Raw genomic sequence first — 17,047 nt, 5'->3', positions numbered from 1 at the left:
ACTTCATTTCTTAAATTGTTACGTTGGCAAAGCAAAACGACTTCTATAATTGGTTTCGACTTTTGAAAATAGCCCATATGCCGTCATCAAATAATTCTCAGTCTTCGCTGAATTCAATTTATGCAAATTTGTAGAAGGTTTACACGTCGCGGCGTATCAAAACAAAGTTGATGTCAATTCTGGTAAAATTGACCCCCAAAAAAGAAAAAAAGAATTGGGTGTCTAGTTTCTTTCTCTCTGCTTCCACTTTTATTAAAAGATACTGTAAGGCTTACATCGATGGCGAATCGAAAAAGAAGAGAAGTAAGGGACCTGTCAATGCAATCGAAACATTACTCAAGCGTTGTTGTAACAACTGGCGAAGCTGAAATCTATAACAGTCAACTGTGCAGCGATTTCTACCCAGCCGATTTCGTTGAAACTTGCTCAAATGAATTTTTGGATAATTTTAACTTATTGACAGTAATAAAAAAGCTATCTTTGCGTTTAAAAAAATATTATTACAGTCGAAGCTCTCATAAGCGGACACCCTCGGGACGCGAAAAAAGTGTCCGCAACTGGAGCTGGCCGCTTACGAGAAGGGTTCTTGTAAGCGGCCACTAGAGGTGTAAGGGGATAGATGGTTGCTTACGGGAGCTTGTGTTTCAAAATGTAACCGGACGTGAATGACGACAAAACAAACACTGAAATATGGTTCTGTAATTACAGTAAAATCATTGTGACGAACGGCGATGTGAAGTTGATTGATTAATACAAGATACAGAGGTTTTTTATATGATTCTCTTTGCGGTGTCCGCGTAATCTCGGAAAGTGTCCGCGGCCGCTTACGGGAATGTCCGCTTACAAGAATGTAAAAATACAGAGTTTGTATGGGAGTAAAAACGGGGTTTCTAATAAGGTGGCCGTAATAATAAAAATAGAGTAATTTAAATATGCTGATATTTCCTGTTCATTTATTTCGTTTATTTTATAGTTCTAGTTTGTCATTACGACTACCGAAAAATAAGAAAAATCGGTTTAACTTTCCATGCCCAAAATTCGATTTTTAAAATAGCACCTCCGCTCCTGGAAATACCCGCGGGCACCCTTAATAGACTCCAATTTGGGGAGGGTCACAATTTTTGGTTCCAGTGTGGGGGAGGGTCATAATTTGTTAGCCCACTTTTTCCACAATTTCGTGGGCCCTCCACCCCTGATAAATAATGACCGGTCCCTAAAGTGGATAGTATAACTAATTTAACTCAGCAACAAAAAAAGAACGACTCTAATCCTTTCCTACATTAACAGTAATACAGGGCTTTAAACTATTTTTATTTTCTCGGTTCACAGAAAACTATTATTAAACGTTTGAACAACAGCCAAACGCATCCGCGAATTGAATAGATAGCATTTGAACGTTTTTTCCTATTGGCGACAGTCACATTCTTCAAAAAATGAGAACAAGTTCACTACTAGATTTTTTTCCGATCTCGTGAACCAAAGGGAATCTCAAAATATCTTAATATCTCCTTAAGCATAACTACACTGAAACTGTCAAGACTCTCGTCTCGTGCCAGGTCACACAGGCAGTAAGAATCATAGCAGATTGGATGCCTGGGACTGAGTTCAGCGGCGACGCTCTCTAGCACTTCACGCCTTTCTTCCCCTTCCTCCTCTGCGTACACATCCTCCATCTGTAACTCTTGGTTCCCCTGCTTTCTTCGTGTGGCCGCTAGTCTCGAAAAAAAAAACCCTGTACTTGACTTTTCGTGAGCCAGTCTTACCTGTCAAATATCCGCAAACCATTTGGTCTTCTTGCTGTTCTCATGTCTGCAGCCACTTTTCCGGGATCTGCCTTGTTGCCGGTTCTCTCTCCAAGGTCGAATTACATCGTTAGGTATTGTTTAACATCATCAGGAAATCGCACACCTTGATTTCGCACCTTGTGTAGAGCCCAGCCAAGCTGTAAGTCACTGCAAAAACTAGGAGCTTGATATTCAAATTCGTCTCCTCGCTCATCGCAATGTGCTACCGGTGCACTGCTTCTTTCCTCGTTGTTGTCAACATTAAGGAATTTCTCGGCCCAGTCTCTTCTGAGTTTGTCATACACCGTTTCGGACCCTCCGCGCATTTGGCGGTGCTCGCCAACATCAAGATGATTCTCAAGCTCACTAGCTTTTTTGAAGACCATTTGACACCCAGGCTCAGGGCAAGAGAAAAGACCGCTGGTTTCCTCACCATCAGTTGATGTGGCGTTATGGATTCGTGCTTCCTTGACTGGAAAAAAGTCGACATCTATAACAAGATCTGTAGGACCCTGAGGCTTGACGATGATGTCTTGGTAGGGAATGAGCCTCCCTTGCCCTACATTATAAGCTCTCCAGACCCTAATGCCATTTGATTCAAATTGAAAGTTATGATACCTGCTGAAATGATCTGTCATTTTTACTTCAAGTGTCTTTTGAGACTCATTCACAGAGCAAACACTGGCAGTTGTGCCTCGGACAGGACGTTCGGAAAGCGCTGTACGCATGTCCTTTGCAGAAAGAACATCGTGTCCCTCGTTGCAATAGCGTCGGATAGCTGACTTCATCGGGCAAAGGATCCTATCACAGACATCTTTCCCGTATTGTGGCTCGGAAAAGTCGTACCGTGTGACGGTGATACCAACTCGGTTCCCAGCATCTCTTACGGCCGCCACGAGAAAGTTGTTGTAGTAACAGCCTGCTTCGTCACTTCTAAAGTTCACCTGAGTTATGTGAGGATGTTCCTTCTTTAAGGCCTCCAGTGTGTTCTCGATGATCGAACAGACTGCATACCAATTCTGCTGGCAGGAATCAAGGATGTGAGCATATGATTACCAGTGCTGACATTCTTGGTTATGACGGTGGATATATGCCAGCTGAGCCCTCGTTTTCCGAACCATTCGGACTGCTTCTCACGATATTTCAGTTGAAGAAATTTCATGGCCCAGTCCATTATAACAATGGTGGACGTCGCGTCGGCTGTTTTCAGTAAATCTTGCTTCGCCTCTTCCTGGTTTATTGAGCGGACAATGTGCGCTTTCCATAGAAAGATATCTGACTTTGCGCGGTGAAAGTCGTACAGTAAATCTTCTCGTTGTTCTGAATTAACTGGCGTCCAGGATGGACCTTCGATCTCAAGTCGTAGTTCCTGAAGTACTTTCTTTAGCCCTTGGCAGTCATCGCAAGTGGATAAGTGCTGATGTGAACAGGACTTTTAAAATTCGGGTTCTACCGGATCACTAAGTGCAAAATTCCTGCAGTGGTCGGGTTCGAGTCCTGGCCGGGTTCAATATGTCGTGTTCTTTGGGCAAGACTGGGGGTAACCCTGCGATGGGAATACTCCTAGTCGCTTTATGCTACGGAAACGTGATGGGCCCCTAGGCTCGTATACATGCTTTACCTTTTTATATACTTAAACTTGCAAAATTCTGCTCATTAATATGCCTAAACCATACAAATGGGCAGAACCTCCACGTATAGTAATCCCCCCCTCCCCCACAATCGCCTTCAACCAACCCTGACCCCTGTGTTCGCAGCAAACTTGAAAGAGTAATTTATTTAGTCACGGTTAAAAACATCAGGTGTTGCAAGCTATGTCACTAAGAATAAATTATTTAAGTCGCATTCAAAGTACTTTATAATAACATTTTATCCTGTGTTTGAGCCGGTCTCAGGTAAGCTAACAGAACGCGTCCAGAGAACAGTTGTCACCATGCAACAATAGTAATGACCTAGCATTTCATATTTACGGAAGTGAAATCTGTTTCAGCCTAGGGCTTAACAATGTAAACAATTTTTAGCGATTAAGAACAATCTTTAACGATAAAACTTACGGGAACCAACGGGTGCAGCTTCTCCAAAGAGGTTTTTAATTTCCCTGGCCAGCTTGAAATTTATAACATGAGTTCCTGTTACCGCCGATTTCTTTCTATGATGTCTTGGATACTGGCAGGTCTTCGGAGCTTGCCAGTACTTTCCTAAGGTAAAACGATGGGCTGGACAAACCATCATATTCTTAATCTGTTCTTCAGTGAGTTCTAAAAGACCTGCTCTTGCCAGTATTAGATCCCTTTCACATGAATTTTCTCTTGACAGGTGGTGATTTGCTAGATGCAAACTGATATCGCCGTCACAATCATTTAGGGCTATACAATCTGTATGTCCACGACTACTTTCGCACTTACCACCTAAAATTGCCGAGAAGGAACAAAATCCTGCCATTTCACAGAACGAAACAACACGAAACGCAAAGAGCAAAACTATTCCTGCCGTAATGTAAGCACGCACGACATCAATTGTCACAAATTTGCATAAGTTAAATTTAGCACAAGGGCAGTGCAAAAAAAAGTGAACAAAATAAATATTAAAGGAAAAGTTTGTAGCCTATTCACAAAATTGAAAAACAAATAATATAAAGTAAAACAAGAAATAGTTTTTGCAGCAAGCATTTGTCACACGGGTTGAAATTAACCTACTAAAAATAACTTTCATTGACATTCCCGCGTGCATCAAAGCCGACTAAAACAGACATTTTCTGAGAAATTCGCTTTGGCCTATTTTCATTTGTGTTGCTTTTTCTCTGGGCGTACACTTTAATAATACAATGATAATAATTTCTAGCTGTTTAATGTGTTTAATATGTTAAATTATTAAGGGTTTCTTTTGTAGTTCTTTCCCTATTTATGATTACCGAATCACGGAAACCGCTTTTCGAAGCTTTTTGCACAGTTAAAGACGGAACTAAAGACAACTCATACCGGAGCTGCTCATGATTTAACCTTCTTAATTCTTATTTTTGGGGCGATATTTGATAACTTTAGGATTGTCCATGCCTTTTTCCGAGCAGAAAGCTAGTTTCAAAAATATTTGCTCCCTCGGACAACTGTTTTATGTGGGAAAGATAGGAAACACAATAGTAAGAAATTGCGTGACGCGCGTTACGACCGTTAAAAATAGGCCTTGTTGATAAAACTCCTAAAATTCAAAAAGCTTAGTGCCCAAAACTTTTTTTCTTGTTTCTAATACACCAACCCTAGTACTATTCGTGGATAGTGTCCAGGGCTCTAGATCGCGTTAAACTTTTGAGAAAAACTTCTCTAACCAACAGTATGTTTGCGTGATTTTTGCGATGGCTCTTTATGGGGTGTTTAAAAAAAATCATAATTAATTTTTGTTAAGTCCGATTTCAAATATTTTAACATGAACTAATAGACAAGACATAAAATAAAATGATATACAAGTTTCATTTTATTTGAGTTAAAGAGTAATTTTTCAGCGCGTTGAGCGCGACGCCTAAATTTGACTCGAAACAGGATGATTTTTTCGGTTTTTGACCGTTCTCAGCAATCATCGCCAAAAATATTGACAAATAACACTACAAGCCAAAATATTGCTATTTTTGTTTATCATATGGATCAATTGTCTTCCACAGAAAATTTGAAGGAATTCTGTTCTGGGCCGAAAATCGAGTGGTCGGTTCTTACACGGACGCCCACTTAAGCACCCAATGGCGGCGCCAATATTCCATCAAGTCGCGGCAGACCAGCTATTAATTAAAGACAAACATTATGTCTAGACATAATGTTTTTTTATGTCGAGGCATGTTACACGATAACCCGTTGGGAGGTTCGTACCAGGTACAAAGATTAACCAATAGGATTTTGGGGGCGGGGTTCGCTATAGTAAAAGCAAGGACACTCGGTTAATTCGTCCTTCTATCCCTCGCCATTCAAACGTCGACTGCTGAAGAAATTTCTTTCCCACCACCTCCCCTGTCACCGACCAACGGGTTTTTCGGTTCTTGTCTTGTTTGTCCAATTTTGTACCATGTTTTCTGATTTCTTTTATGGGGGCGTGTTTTGGTCGCCCCACGTTTTCAATATTGTTTAATCTGCTCAGATTTAATCTCTTTGTTATGATTTAGATTTAATTGGTTTAATTAAACTGCTACCTTTGGTGGCCAAATTTCTCCAAATAATTTGTGTTCTTGATTTCTCCCGTTATCTCTATACTTTGGCGCATTTTATTTAAGCAGAGCTCACGTCAGGGGTCGTTTTCCTAGGAACTTGCATCGATATAAATTGTTTTAGACATCACTGAGAAGTCACGAAAAGTATTTTTTTTATTTATAACAGAAATTTCGATCTTCAACCTCCCTAACATTTGATAGTTAATAAATGCTCAAGTAATTTAAAATTGAAAAACCTAAATTGAACCAAAATTTGGCACCTTGAAACTACATTATTATATTCCATTTGCGTGTTTTGCTAACAATGCACAGCTTGAAAAATTGTAATATAGCGCAATCCTTTAAAGGAACAAATCAATTGAGGAAGATGAATCACCTGAGGTGTTCTTCAATCCAGTGACCAAACCAAGGGAAGCTAAACTGAAACTCGGTGCTTAAGTCTCGAACGACTAGTGAAAGCAATGTAGTTGCTCAATATTTTTAAATTGTTTTCACACAATACGATGTTTAATTTTCTTTCAAAAAAGAGAGGATGTGTACTATGAACTTGCTACCATTTAGATTTATGCATCTTTCCCAGTTTCCACTACTAATTTATACGTTCGACAATAATAGCAATTCTTTTTCCAGTTTATTCAGATAAGTATTTGTTTAAGGCACGCAGGAGCTAGGTTCGAATATTGTCCCTCTATTTGTTTTGAGTCAGTTTTGGGCTTCAAAGTTTCCAACAGAGGTTAAATCAAGCGGTTCGATGGGAGTCTCCAGAAAGTGCATATTTGATAGCTAGTAGCTGTTATCTGTTAATCTGAAAGTGCAAAATTACTTTGCGCTTGAAACGAACCCAAAATTTGGCACGTCTTTTCTATGGCATGTTTAGTCATTAAAAAAAGTCTCGGTCTCGGATTTTCAAACAACAGACTAGGCGTCTTGGTTAGTCTTGAATTTTAGCATTCGCTACCCTGACCTAGAGAATTTGGAATATTTGAGGTTTCAGAAACGCCATTTCCCGCATTCGATTCTAAATTCGCAATTTATTATTGCGTCGCTTTCGCATTTCAGCATGGCACTTGTCCACATTAAGAGTTTTTCTGTCATCAAGATTAAGAACTGCGTCGCTTGTCGCTTTTACCCCCATGGAAGGGCTCACGCTTAGTTTTAACGAATTATTATAAAAGCTCTTTTGAACAATGTTCGACGGATGTAACCAACGCACCCCACATAACACAATTTTACACCTATATACTGTGAGTGAGTTTCTGCCTTTTACCAGAATTCCCTTGCATAATAAAAAGACCGCAGCTCTTTCATCAAGAACGTCATTTTGAAATTGAAGAAAATTAATTAGTTAAGTCAACTTGCAAGCTGCAAGTTGACAAGAGCTACCTACCGGCAAAATTTTTGAACGAAATATAGAAAAGAAATCAACCGTTGTATTCAGAGCTGGCCAAATTATGAGTCTTGCTGAATTACGCAAAGAGATCAGAAACCGAAAGTTAGTTGCGAGGCTCGAAAATTAAAAATTTGAAAGTTCCACTCTGAAAGGGGCAGTTTTAAGAGAAGTTTTCTAAGTTTTGTGCAAAGTCTGCTATATATAACTATGAGGGTACACTCACTGATCAAAAACATAACCTTTTAAAACAATGAAAGGAAAGCATAAATTCATTCTTCAAGATGTGATTTATCCCAAATCAATGGTTTTTATGTGATGAGGTTGGCTATTTACCGAGTCAGGATTTCGAGTTGGATTTCGAGTTGGATTTCGAGTTGGATTTTCGAGTTAGGATTTTCGAGTCAGGATTTTTTTGGCGGGTTTTGTTTGGGGGCAAGTACTAGAACCCGAAACAACGAAACGAAACCACCGAAAACGCCGAAACGAGCGAAACGATACCGCCAAAACAACCGAAACGGCCGAAACGAGCTCGAGTGAAACTCGAAACGAAATCACCGAAACAAGCAAAACTTCAAGATTTCCGCTACTTACTGTACTATACACTCCGTTATTAAGCCTACTATGCACTCCGGTTAGCCTACTATACACTACAGTTAGCCTACTATGCACTCCGGTTAGCCTGTTTACGGTTAGCTTTCAATAAATGTAATGGGTTTTGCTTGTTTCGGTGATTTCGTTTCGTTCCGTTTCGCTCGTTTCGGCCGTTTCGGCGGTTTCGTTTCGTTGTTTCGGGTTTTAGTACTTGCCCCCCAAAAAAATCTCGCCAAAAAAATCCTGACCCAAAAATCATACTCGAAAATCCAACTCGAAAATCCAACTCGAAATCCTAACTCGGGAGTTAGTTTGTCTCTTATGTGATTATCTTCCAAGTATCACTGTCAAATTCAAAACGTCTGCCCGACTTTTTCAAGTTTTAGGCCACTTTCTTCCTACCTATCCATAGCCACACCACTTTTTAACAATTTTCAGGCCACTATTAGTGGATTTCCAATTAAAGGGACTGTGTCACGGCTAAGTTAATCTTATGTTATTAAATTTTGCCAAATATTCGCTATGAAACTAAATGTTTGCAAAGAAATTAATTCTATGATTCTAAATGACAAAACCATAGCTTCATTGCAGCTAAATGTGTCTCCCGGGCGTCATAAATTAAAACTACAAGCAGACAAGATTAACTTTGAAAACTGTTCCGCCGGACCATATTTCAAAAGCCCACATCGCAATCCGTTTCAATCTTCGACACTTTTGGCCATCCGTACCTTCTTTTGCATTTGGTGAGTTATTTAAATATTTCTTCACTGTTTTAAGAGGTTATTTTATTCATTTAAACAAATTTGATGGTCATTTCCGATGAAAAAGTTTGGCTAAAATCCGTGACACTGTCCCTTTAATACCGTCACCTTCATTGGATTTTCAAGTAGCGCAAAATTTCAGTGACACTGGCCCCTTAAGAGCTCCTTGTGCTGACAATGAAACGTATTTTTGTGACTTAAAGCTAAAATGAAAGCTTTAAAAACAGGCCTTCCCTATTCATGGCGGTGCTTGCTTTCTTGATATTTGCAATTGAATGAAACAAAAATCAACTTTTATGTTTAAACAAGTGGAAACAAAGATCGTAATAAGATTTACCTTGATGCTGTAATGGTGGTATTCCTGTGAGCTGACAAGCTGGCCCGGATTTGCAGAATACTTGTCTTCGTTTAGCAACTCACATCGGTATTTTCCATCTGAACGAGGAGACGAGGCGACGTTAAACGAAGAACAAGGCGGATTGTCAACACAGCTCAGAGCACACGCGCTGTAGTTGCTCACGAGAGTAGATGAACCAACTGATACTTGAAGACGATGAAACTTGTCAACTGCAAAGTTTCCGTACGATACCCGATTTCCCTGCACACGAACGTTCCTCTTTAAACCACGGCTACCGTCAAGTTGGCTCTGTTCGGCCTTTAGAGGAATTACGAGAAGAAGAGCAAAATACAAAAGGTTCGGCAACATTTTACTCCATTTTAACCCGATCAGATAGATCATTCCTTCTGTAATGACTTGTCGACAGAATGTCAAAAACGTTTGTGTGCAGTGTTGGTACGACTATAAAGAAACACCTACGTGAGTGTATATATTAAGCAACCACCTGCATGTGGCTTGATCTACTTTAATAATTAAAACACTTTCACTTCTTATTTCTGCGGAGCATTAGTGTTAATAAAAAGTCAGCGCGCATCTTCTTGCAGCATTGGAGAATTTTGATTCAATCGGATATTCATAATCAAGAAGCTGCAATCAGCGATCGTTTTGTTCAAGGAGCTTAATGCCGTCCAATGAGAGGACATCCTTTTATTTATGAAGATACAATACTTGATTTCCCTATACACGAACCAGGGGGGGGGGGGGAGGGGAAGAAACTTCCTTTGTAACACGACTAAAAAAGTAATCATAGCGGTGCCGGGCAACCGACACTACGCAGTAGCTATCAAATGATTGCTAAGGGCGTAGTGAATAGCTTGACAAAGTTCATTGTTTAGTTCGCATGATTTGGTCTTGACCGTGCACAAAACACAATAGCTATTTGCATTTTGATTGCTTCTTTGAAGTCTTCCGGACATCAAAACAACAAACAGTGATAACGGTGACCAGTCTGGCAAAAGTAAGGCTTGTGAATTATTAATTAGGTGAGAAATCTGGCTGAAAATGCCAAAAACATCTCAGCGACGTAAAACATCAAACGCAAACACCGCGACTATTCGAATTTCACACGCACGCAGTCATTGATATTTAAATCTTTCTGAGAAAACAAAACTTTGGTTTGACGTCTTTCTTAGCAACGGCTTGATTGACATCAGACTCACACCGTTTCCAGGCACTGCTGTGTATTCAAAGAAAAGTGCCGACTTTCTCCCCCCCCCCCCCCCCTGACACGAACGAACGCCAATCTTTAAACCATGGCTGCCGCCAAGTTGGCTCCGTTCGGCCTTTAGAGGAATTAATTTTAGAGTACCGTATTTTTTCGATAAAACGCACCTGGCGTTTATTTCTAACTCAGCTTTGTTGGCCCAGCATTTATTTGACTCCTCCTGCAGGTTATTCCGCGAGCCCAGTGTTCAGTAACCTAGGGTATCTATCCATTATTTTTGAAGAGCATATGTCTTGCTAATATACCTGCAGCTTATTATACCTCAAATAAATACCTGAGGCGCCCATTTTCAAATCCAACTTGGAGACCCAGCGCTCGACAAAATACGGTAAAACAACTCGATTTTTGGGATAATGAAAATCAACATCATAGGGATACGAGCTTTGGTAATTTTAGAGATAAGGAATAACTACCTTCAAAATTATTGGGATAAGGGATAACGTAAACCCCCTGACAGGGCCCCTCCAATCGGCGATCGTTTTATTGAAGGAGCTTAATGTTATATAATTAGCGGGCTTGCTTTTATATATGAAGACTTGCAAAGTCTTACCAGGGAGCCAAATCGATTCACTCTGGACCCTCTCTAGAGTTTTAAGACCATCTCGATCACGAGTTCAAAATGGAAAGAATTTGGCGTCCTTACATCAGCGGTTAGATTCATTCAGCATAACAGTACACAGGCATACCAACTCAAAAGACATAGGACGCAAAAACAAAATTAGGCTTGCGCTCTCCTTCGTCAAACGCAAATACAAAATATACGGCAACATTCAATCTTATTTGTAGACGATCAGATATAGGTTCCCCCCTCTGTAATGACATGTCGACAGAATGTCTAGTTAATTTGTAATGATATGTCGACAGGATGCATATGTCTAGTTAATTTGTAATGACATGTCGACAGGACGTCTAGTTTTTGATAGCTTATTTGCAGTGTTTGAAGGACTATCCAAAACACCTATGAGGACCCGCATAGGACATTTTTCGGTTCGCTCTTGGAAGCCAACGTTGCTACAGACGCCATACGTAATTATATAGCAGAATCGCAAAAATGTGTGCATCCTCGCAGCGGAGGTGAATTTCATCTTGATTGACAATTTCGACGTTCACGGCTTGCATTTTATTTGGTTTCTATTTTATTTTTTAACTGAGAAAGATAACAGTTGTACCAGTAAGCCGGATAGCTGAATAATAACGGATTGTATTAGTGTGCAGTTCTAGAAATCATTCAAAGTAATGTTTTAATCTGTTTATCGTTTACGTTGGTTCATTTCACGCAGCGAAGTCATTGCGGCACGGCGTGAAGCCGCGAATGCAGGTTTTTCTGGCAAACAACGGGTGAAAACTTTAACTTGAGGATTGAACATTTTTTCTATAGTAGTTATATCAATTGTTCGCTATGTCAGTTTTCATTCTGTGTTTGCCGGCTTCAGTTGCAACTGGTTTCCTTTTTTCCTTCAATGCGGGATGCTCACGGATTTTAAAAATTCAGTTTCATTGTCTTCATCGTAGTCACAACCTTTCATGTTGATTGATTGCAGACGTATCGCGTAAATTATCGCAAACAGAACGCGCGCTAACGTCAAAATTATCTGAAGACTCAAACTGCACAGAGAGCGATCGAAAATTAAAGATATCGCAATGTTTTTGTTTGCTATTTATAAGCGCGTATTAAAAGCTGTCCATTTCGCTAAGGTGTCTATCCATTATTCAATGCAGACACTCTTTGAGCTTGTCGTGAGTGCGGTGTACAAGAATAGCGAGTATATTGTGTTGTGAATTTTCACGCCTCGAATAAAGCTCTAACGAGGAATAATGCATCTTGAGTGAAAAGTCCAAGTTAGCTGTGCACCAGAAAATTCCCCAGCAAGTAATGGGATAATGAATCTGAAAGACGCGAAAAACGTGACACGAGACACTGAGCCCAAAGGGGCTTTTGATCGTTTATTCGTATGAATATAACATGTTACTGTGAGAAGTTATTCAGACATCCTACGTGAACGCCTTTAGACGTCTCATTCAGACGAAATCTGCTTTTCATACACACACACACACAAAAAAAAAGACGACAAGGCGGCGTATTTAAGTGCCCAAACTAGTCAACTATTAAAATACAGCTCGCTGCGGCTATTCGCATCGCATTTGTAATGATATGTCGACAGGATGCATATGTCTAGTTAATTTGTAATGACATGTCGACAGGACGTCTAGTTTTTGATAGTTTATTTGCAGTGTTTGAAGGACTATCCAAAACACCCGGATGTGCATGAATATGCAAAACACCTGCATGTATTTGGAACTACATGTACTTACTTATATAAATGTTTTCTCTTTTTATTTCTGTCGGAGCATTAGCGTTAATAACAAGCCAGTGCGTATATTCTTGTATTCTTCGAGAATTTTGATTTAAAGGGACTGTGTCACGACTGACGTAATCTTTCTTATTAAGTTTTGCCAAATACTCGCTATGAAACTAAATATTAGAGAGGAAATCACTTATATGGATCTAAATGACAAAACCATAACTTTAACCAGCAGTGCGTAGTGAACCAATTTAAGTGTAACCTGTGTGATACAGGAAGCTATGTTGGCTACACGCGCGGGCATTTTCATGCCCGCGTGGATGGCCATAAAAGCACGTCATCTTCTGTACGCAAGTACTATGACAACGACCACGCGGGTGCTGTCCCTGAGGTACTCTGTTGTTTTAAAGTACTAAAGAAATACAGGAACAAATTTGATTGTCTTGTCAACGAGATGCTTTACATCAAGCAATTAACACCGAGTTTGAAAGTGCAAACGGATTCAATTCGTGCTAAAGTATTTGTATAGCCACCACCATTATGCAAATGTTTAACTCTTTGAACCTCGCATTTAACTAATTTTTCTCGATTTACCCTTGATAATAATATCGTTTGTGTTTACCTGTTTGTGTATACAAAGGAAATGTCGTTTCCAATAAGCGATATGTTTCTTTTTCATTTGATCTACAAGGTACGTTATCTGAGTGTCATCTAAAGTGTCATGATTAAAGTTAAAGGAAATGTCCTACTCCTTAGCTCTAGGGCTACCGTACTACGAGATCATATATATACACCAAGGCTAGTTACACAATAAATCCTCACTAAATATAACAACGAAGCTTGGTAAAAAAATTTGCCTTAATTATTTCTCGCAGCAAACCCTTTGAACATTTACTAAAGTATCAAATAAAATGTTTGAAATTTTCTGTTCTTTAATATGAGCATAGGAGTTATTAGCTTTTAATGACGGTGTTTAGGCCAAATAAAAAAAGAAACAAATATTTCTCGTCCCTCGTCCCCGCCCGCTTCATTATTTGGGGCCGCCTCTCTTTTTTTTATTATTTGTTTTAAGAAAAGTTGGGCGAACAAAAACCAACAAACGTTCACTTTCACTTTTTATGTAGTAAGACATGGCTTTAGTCTGCGTTTTAATATAAACTCAGGCCAAAATTTTAAATCCTTGGTACGCTAGGTCCGTACTGCATAGGTCAATTACCATGCAGGATTTATTTTGCAAGTTCGCTTCTGGAGAATTTGACGATGGAGGAAAAATCATCGATGTTCGAACAACACAGTTAAGGAATGCAACAAAATAATAAATAATAAAACAAAAAAAGTGCCGCCCGTTCTCTTTTTTATAGAAATCTGCACAGGAAACGTTTGTTTGTTTGTTTGTTTGTTTGTTTGTTTTTTTACTTGGCCTTATATCTTCATTTCCAGCTCACTGCACCAAGATGTATCCTAATGCTGTCTGACCATGGTTTCCACACGTGATTGCGTCATTATGTCGTCCACCTGTTCCAAACCCCATTCTTGTGTCACAGGTCACGCAGTCATTTTCGTTGTTAGCAAGGATACCGATTCGAGCTTTACCCATCGAGGAGTCATCACTAAGCACGTTGAACCCCTGTCTGTTACAGTGAGGTTCTAAGTAGGCATGTGAACCCATTAGCGACATCCACGTGCTACGACTCAGTGAAGTGGCGCGTCTGTGACCGTCTGCGATCAGTGAGTACAGAGAACTAGCCTGCCAGCTCATGACTATGAACTTGATCTGTTGGCCGATCTTCATACCAAGACAAATCTTGGAGAAGGGTGTGTTCCAGTAGGTCGGTAACTTGGCCTCTTGTGAGTCAAATCCAGTCACCCATGCAGCAGAGTTGTAGTGATTTTGATTGCTCCATAGCGCCGAGTTAAAATGAAAGGTGCCCTAAAAACAAGAAATCGAAGATAGTTGCACAATAATTCACGTGTCAGGAGCACATGCGTTTTCTTATCTTTTCTCGGCAAAAACTTACTTTCTCAAGTAAATACACTCTTATTGTGCTAATTGCTTCACTCACTTTGGGCCTTTTTTGTTACAATTCACAAGCCAAGATGTTTTTGGTAAAATAACAGCCGTTAATTTCGTTTAATATTTATTATATTTTAATTTTGTTTTACTATTTCTAAGGAAATATTTCTAAGGTTTCTGACGAACGTCTTACGAACGAGGCAAAAATACGCAGCTAAATACTGGTAAGCCAATACAAATGCATGGTTCCTGATATCACAAGTCTGAATTTTGCCAATCATACACATACTTGCTGAGGCAATAACGGAAATGAGGTCGACCTGATAATTTTGTTATATACCTTACTGCCATCCATCTTCATGACCGGTGTCCATCCCCCATCTCCACATCCAAAGTCCCCCATATGACAGAGAACGGTCGTAAGTGTTGAGCCAAGGAACAGCGTAACCTGTTGATTTTGACTTGACCTATAAGAATCAGGGATCGTTCAAAAAAGTTTCAATTCCAAACGATTTTCTTTCTTCAAAACCCCAAAATTAGCATTTTTGGACGCATTTTGTTGTTTAAATCCAGGTTCTTGTCAATATGTTTGTAAACAAGGAAGGAACTTAAGTCAAGAATTGATGGTCAAGAAAAGATGGCATGCGTTTTGCAGCTATCCAATAACGCTCTTTAATACCTATAAAGTTTGGCTCCGAACATAAGTTTAAAGTTTTTGTACGTATAAGTTCAAGAAAACGCTCACAGCTTACTCGACAAAGTTTAACGTCCGAAGACTTGTGAAAAAATAGATCTTAGTTTCACAAATGCTATTAAAATTTACTTTACAATCACTAGCGTCCCGACAGACCCTTCAAAATGAGAATAATTATATTAGAACGACGTGCGACATGAAATAATGCGGACACGCAGTATGACTTACCCGGATACACCATACAGATCTTGACATGACCGTAACACTGAAAGAAATCAAAAGTTATTGGTTTTGTTAAAATAATATGAGAAGCCCAGTGGCCTGATTTGTTTACTGCACTGTCCTCTAAGTCGAAAGAACCAATTGCGAGCTATTCTGAGGTATTGTGTTGCCTCATTCACTTCACCCAGCTGCCCATATGGGTACTTGTTAGTTGTTGGGTCAACCTCATAATCTTCACGATGCATTTGTGGGAAGCCCTGGCCAAACGGTAACGCAAGTGGACGCAAGTAGTCGCAAGTTCAACTTACGTACAAACTTTCGTTGGGTGGCCAAACGGACTCGCAAGTGCACGCAAGTTGTCAAAAAAGCCATTCAAATGCTACTGCGCGCGCTACAGTTCAGTATTTGAAGTAAGAAGCAAAACTTGCGGTAACTTGCGTTGAAAAACTTGCGTTCACTTGCGTGCAAATTTGATCTCGACCAAAGTGAACGCAAGTCATCGCACGTCAACACAAGTGTACGCAAGTCTAGGCCAAACGAAGACGTCTCCATTTGGCCATCCCGCATTTGTGCCCACCCGGCCCATTTGCAAAGCAGCAGAAGGGTGGGGGCACAAAGTGCCGATCTTGATCTCCAACCTTTCTCACTTTAAAAGCATCAAGCAACTATTGCCACAGTCTGTGATTCGTCCTTCAATTAATTGGGTAATAGTTTGATGTGCCAATTGTTTGTTCACGTGACGGTCCAATGACGACCATGTTTCCGGGAGTGTTTTATCGAAAATTGGTGTTTTTTTAAGTTGAAGCCTCTGTTTGACTTAGAGTTTTTTTATGAAGAATTTCTTCCAAAATCTTTACACCTTTTCATCTTGTTAATAGTTTTTAATTTTTTTTTTTTTACATCAATCTTAGACATTTTCTAACATTAGTCATTTTGGGAAAAGATGACTTTATAATAGACATTAAAAACTGTTTGCTTGCATAAAAAATTAGAAAATTTTCAGATTATAGGGCAGAAAGAATATGTACATGTATTTCGTCAAATACTATGACATTTAGATAAATGCGTTAAAACATGGGGGTCACCGTGTTCGTTTAGAAGAAAGCTACCATTTATTTATCTACCGAGCTAAGCCTGAAGGAAATCTCGTAGTGTTCTGTGTGCACGCACGCTCGTGCGCGCGCTAAATGACGCGAAAACGTATGCGCAGCAAGGATGCGCAATGCCATTTAGTGGAATCACCTTAATGCGATACGATAAGGACTCAAAATAAATACAGTACTTACTAGTCTGGCAATGGACTCCAGCGTATCCCGGCTGGCAGTTACAAACATATCCGTTAACCTGGTCAACACACGTCGCTCTGTTTAAACACGGATCACTGGCACATTCGTCGATATCTGCGTGAAAAAAAAGTTATTGAAAGTGAAAATGAAATTAGGCATTTTAAAACATGTTTTAAAGCAATATATGTTCA

General features: G+C 39.7%; 1 protein-coding gene across 1 annotated transcript in view; it reads right to left on the bottom strand.

Moving 5' to 3' along the window:
• The window catches only part of LOC144636909 (uncharacterized), a 264,977-nt gene that overhangs the window by 222,902 nt on the left and 25,028 nt on the right, over positions 1-17,047 (bottom strand). Inside the window, exons 10-15 of the mRNA XM_078496110.1 lie at positions 16,857-16,970; positions 15,577-15,613; positions 14,995-15,121; positions 14,091-14,570; positions 9,053-9,370; positions 1,869-2,806 (exon numbers count right to left, since the gene is read on the bottom strand). Coding sequence (XP_078352236.1) covers positions 1,869-2,806; positions 9,053-9,370; positions 14,091-14,570; positions 14,995-15,121; positions 15,577-15,613; positions 16,857-16,970 — 2,014 coding nt within the window. The remainder of the gene's footprint in view (positions 1-1,868; positions 2,807-9,052; positions 9,371-14,090; positions 14,571-14,994; positions 15,122-15,576; positions 15,614-16,856; positions 16,971-17,047) is intronic.

Source organism: Oculina patagonica, chromosome 13, assembly GCF_052425735.1.
Source record: "Oculina patagonica isolate OP01 chromosome 13, crgOcupat, whole genome shotgun sequence".
Classification (NCBI taxonomy): Eukaryota; Metazoa; Cnidaria; class Anthozoa; order Scleractinia; family Oculinidae; genus Oculina; species Oculina patagonica.
Note: the sequence above shows the minus strand (reverse complement) of the source record. Positions and strands in the feature narration are given on the sequence as shown.